At 57.5% G+C, this 3,403-nt stretch overlaps 1 protein-coding gene across 1 annotated transcript in view; it reads right to left on the bottom strand.

The window, feature by feature from the left end:
- Positions 1-3,403, bottom strand: part of FIBCD1 (fibrinogen C domain containing 1) — a 26,961-nt gene that overhangs the window by 1,192 nt on the left and 22,366 nt on the right. Inside the window, exon 5 of the mRNA XM_009998986.1 lies at positions 278-374. Coding sequence (XP_009997288.1) covers positions 278-374 — 97 coding nt within the window. The remainder of the gene's footprint in view (positions 1-277; positions 375-3,403) is intronic.

The raw sequence follows: 3,403 nt of genomic DNA, 5'->3' as shown, positions 1-3,403 counted from the left end.
CAGGCTGCCCAGAGAGGCTGTGGAGTCTCCTTCTCTGGAGACATTCAAACCCCCCTGGACACGTTCCTGTGTGATGTGCTCTAGGTGCCCCTGCTCTGGCAGGGGGGTTGGACAGGATGATCTTTTAAAGTCCCTTCCAACCCCTAAGATTCTGTGATTCTGTGATTGATTCTGCATCTTGGGGTCTTTTCTTTTGCAAAGGAAACCCCTGAGCTCCTGAGGGAAGGCCCAGGCTTTGCCAACCAGCCCAGGAGTGGGCACTGCCAGCCCCACGTACCCAACCAGTGCTCTCCTGTCAGCTTCCCAAAGCCATCCCTGTAGGCTTCCCAGCCACGGAAAAAGTTCACTGAGCCGTCCTCCCGCCGCTGGAACACCTGGGGAGGGACACGGGGAGTGTCAGTTGTGGGGGTGCTCACCCCAAGCAGCCCGTGCTCCCCACCCTGCTGACCCCTCCTTAGACACAGGCTAAGCCCTGTTTAACCCAGCAATTACACAGGGATGCTGGTGAGCTGGTCCCTTGGGAAATGCCTTATCAGACTCCTGGGGATGGGTGAGTTGGTTCAGATAAAACACATCACTGGTTTCTCCACCAGGAAAGCAGAGCAGAGCTCAGGAAACCCCCAGTAAGCTCCTGTAGGAAAGTGGCTGGTGCCGTGGGAATGGTGGGAACGCTGCACCCGGCTCCAGGCTGTGAGCAGGAAACAGCCTGTGCTCTGCACATGGGAGTGGAGGTACGGATGGATGGACAGGTGGATGGATGGATGACACGACTCAAGCTCTGTCCCTGCAGCACATACTGCCCAGGTCAGTCCAAACCATCCTGCAGGTGGTGGGACACTCAGTGCCCTGTGAACTCCCAGGTCCCTGCTCTCTCCTCCCAGTTATCAGGCATTTTCCCTGTGATGGACTCATTAGTCACCCCAGGGAAATTAAGTGTGGGATATTGACTGCCCTGACTCCTGCTGAGTCCCCACATCCCAGGCAGATCCTTGAGGCTCAGCACAGCTTTTCTCCTCCAAACCTTTCCCTTTTCCTCTCCCACCTGCTTACCAGCACAGTGTGCCCTGTGTGCTTCACCCCCTCTCATCCATAGTTTCAGGTCTGACCATTTGAACTTAATCAAGCACCCCTGGATTAATTGCATGAAACCTGACTGAGCCAGCCTGCCAGTGGCCACCAAATGCCACACTCCCATGGCCATGGTGGCCGCAGGATGGGGCACTCTGATTCAAGAAGCTCTGCCCCGTGTGCTGGCAACCAAGGGGTCAGAACACCCTGGTTTTGGGGCTGGGCTGAACCTCCAGGCCCATTCACCCTGATCAGGCACTCCAGGCTCGGGCTGTGCTGCTGAGCCAGGAGGCTGCCATCCTTTGCTTCACTGCGGGGATGCTCCTTCACAGCCTCCTGAATGTGCAGGGATTCATCCTGGCATGCAGAGGAGATGCAGTTTGTGAGCTTCAGGCCGGTTTGCCCTTCACCAGGCAGGCATTTTTGGGGCTGTGGGTTCCTGGCCCAGGCTGCGGCAACGCTCCCCGGCGCGGCTCTGATCCTGCTGTACTTACCTTCTAGAATTAGAGCCTTAATTTTTATCCCGGGGTTGAGCGCTTGAGAAGCTGTGGTTAAGCCTGTTTAAGGGGGCTTTCATCAGGCTTGCAGGGAGAGGGGGATGGCGTGGCTGGACAGGGGCCCAGAGCTGATTTTCCCGTTGGCTCCCGCGCTGCCAGGGCAGCGGAAGCGGCTCCGATGCTCCTTCTTAATCGGCTTTGACCCGCGATTGTAAACAGGCCAATTGCCTGAGCAGTGCCCAGGGAAGCGTGTGGGACACGTCTCTGTTGGCTGAGCCTCAGCACAGCTCAGTGGTTGCTCAAGGTGTTGGAGGAGCCCTCGGTGCCTGCTGCCCACTGGCCTCAACCCCAGGGAGCTGGAAACTGGGCTGGTGGGTGCTGGAAGTTCTGTGTCCTCCCTGTTCTCCTGCTCCATCCTCATCATCTCTTGTGCACAGTCCCTCCTTGTGCTTCACCTGTGCACCCACTGGGTGCAGGCAGGGATGTGGGAGCCTCCTCCTTGCCTCCTGCACCGGGATGCTGCCTGCACCCGCCACCTGCAGGCTCTCAGCCCTGCCTTGCTCCTTCTCTCCTCATCAAATATGCATCACCCCCTCTTAAGTAAAAAGGATTTCCTTCCCTTCATCAAAGGCAAGGCTGAAATATTTATCTCCCCCTCGCTCTGCCTCCCCTGGACACGCTGAGCTCACAGGGCAGAGACAGGCTCCTGCAGAAGCACCAACCCAGAAAAATGGGTTAAAACCAGAGAAAAGTGGGAGCACCAGCCTGTGCTGCTGCAGCGCTGGCAGTGAGGGAAGGTTCTGCAGGCCCAGTCCCACAGTGTCCCTCTGAGCCCCATCACAGCAAGGCTCTGCCATGGAGAAGACAAACTGGGAGCATCACAAGAATTGGTCTCTGGGAAGTGCCAATCCCACCTGGTCACCTGTGAACACCTCAGCCAGAAGTGCTGCCCATCCTGAGGCCCCAGCAGCTCCTGTGTCCTCACCAGCAGAAGCCTCTGGTCCCTGTTTGTGGCAACACATACATCACATCTTTTGGAAACAGCACATGGTTCCTCTGGCTCGTCTCACCCGCTGCCTTCAGCTTGTCCCAGCCCATGTGTAAATCCATCAGTGTCTGTTCAAAGCCCCCAGCCCTGCCAGGACCCCTCTGGTGGGTGCTGAGCAGCGGGATGAAGCCATCCCTGTGCGCGTTCCCGGCGCCGCAGGTGTCCGTGAAGCTGGAAGCTGTCACTTAACATCACCATGGCCCTCGTCCTGCTGATGCAGCCTTTTCTTCTGCATCCTTCATCTTTCCCACCACTTCCCAATATGCACTGAACATGAAAAATGATGCTGAAGCTGTTTTGGCACCTTTGCTTGTGAGGCTGAGATGCTGGTGCCAGGGGTGGTTGCTCTACTGGGCGGTGATGGAGGCTCAAGGGCGCTGGGAGGAGCAGGGGGTGTTTGCAAAGACTTCTCAAGACCACAGGATGTGAAGAGGCAACTTTTTCAGGCCTCCTGGGATGCTGAGCCTCCTCTGCCCTCTGTCACCCCGTGATTACTTTAATAAAGAGCCAGAGGTGAGTGTCAAGGGGGGGTGGGGGTCAGGCTGAGCAATGTCACAGCTGCAGCCCAGCACTGCTGCAAGGCTCAGCTCAGCCCGGGGGGGTCACTGCAATTAAAACAGGAGCTGAGCAGAGGATATGGATGCTCCTGTTGGTACTGACCCAGACCTGTGCCCCAGCCAGTGGCAAATGTGGTCCTGCAGGCAGGACTGAGGGGGGGACACAAAGTGGTCCCAGGGGTGTGCTGCCCTGGGCTGGATGTGGCTATACCGGGTGGAGGGGGGGTTCTGGT

The sequence above is a fragment of the Chaetura pelagica genome, unplaced genomic scaffold (genome assembly GCF_000747805.2).
Source record: "Chaetura pelagica isolate M959 unplaced genomic scaffold, ChaPel_1.0 scaffold405, whole genome shotgun sequence".
Classification (NCBI taxonomy): domain Eukaryota; kingdom Metazoa; phylum Chordata; class Aves; order Apodiformes; family Apodidae; genus Chaetura; species Chaetura pelagica.
Note: the sequence above shows the minus strand (reverse complement) of the source record. Positions and strands in the feature narration are given on the sequence as shown.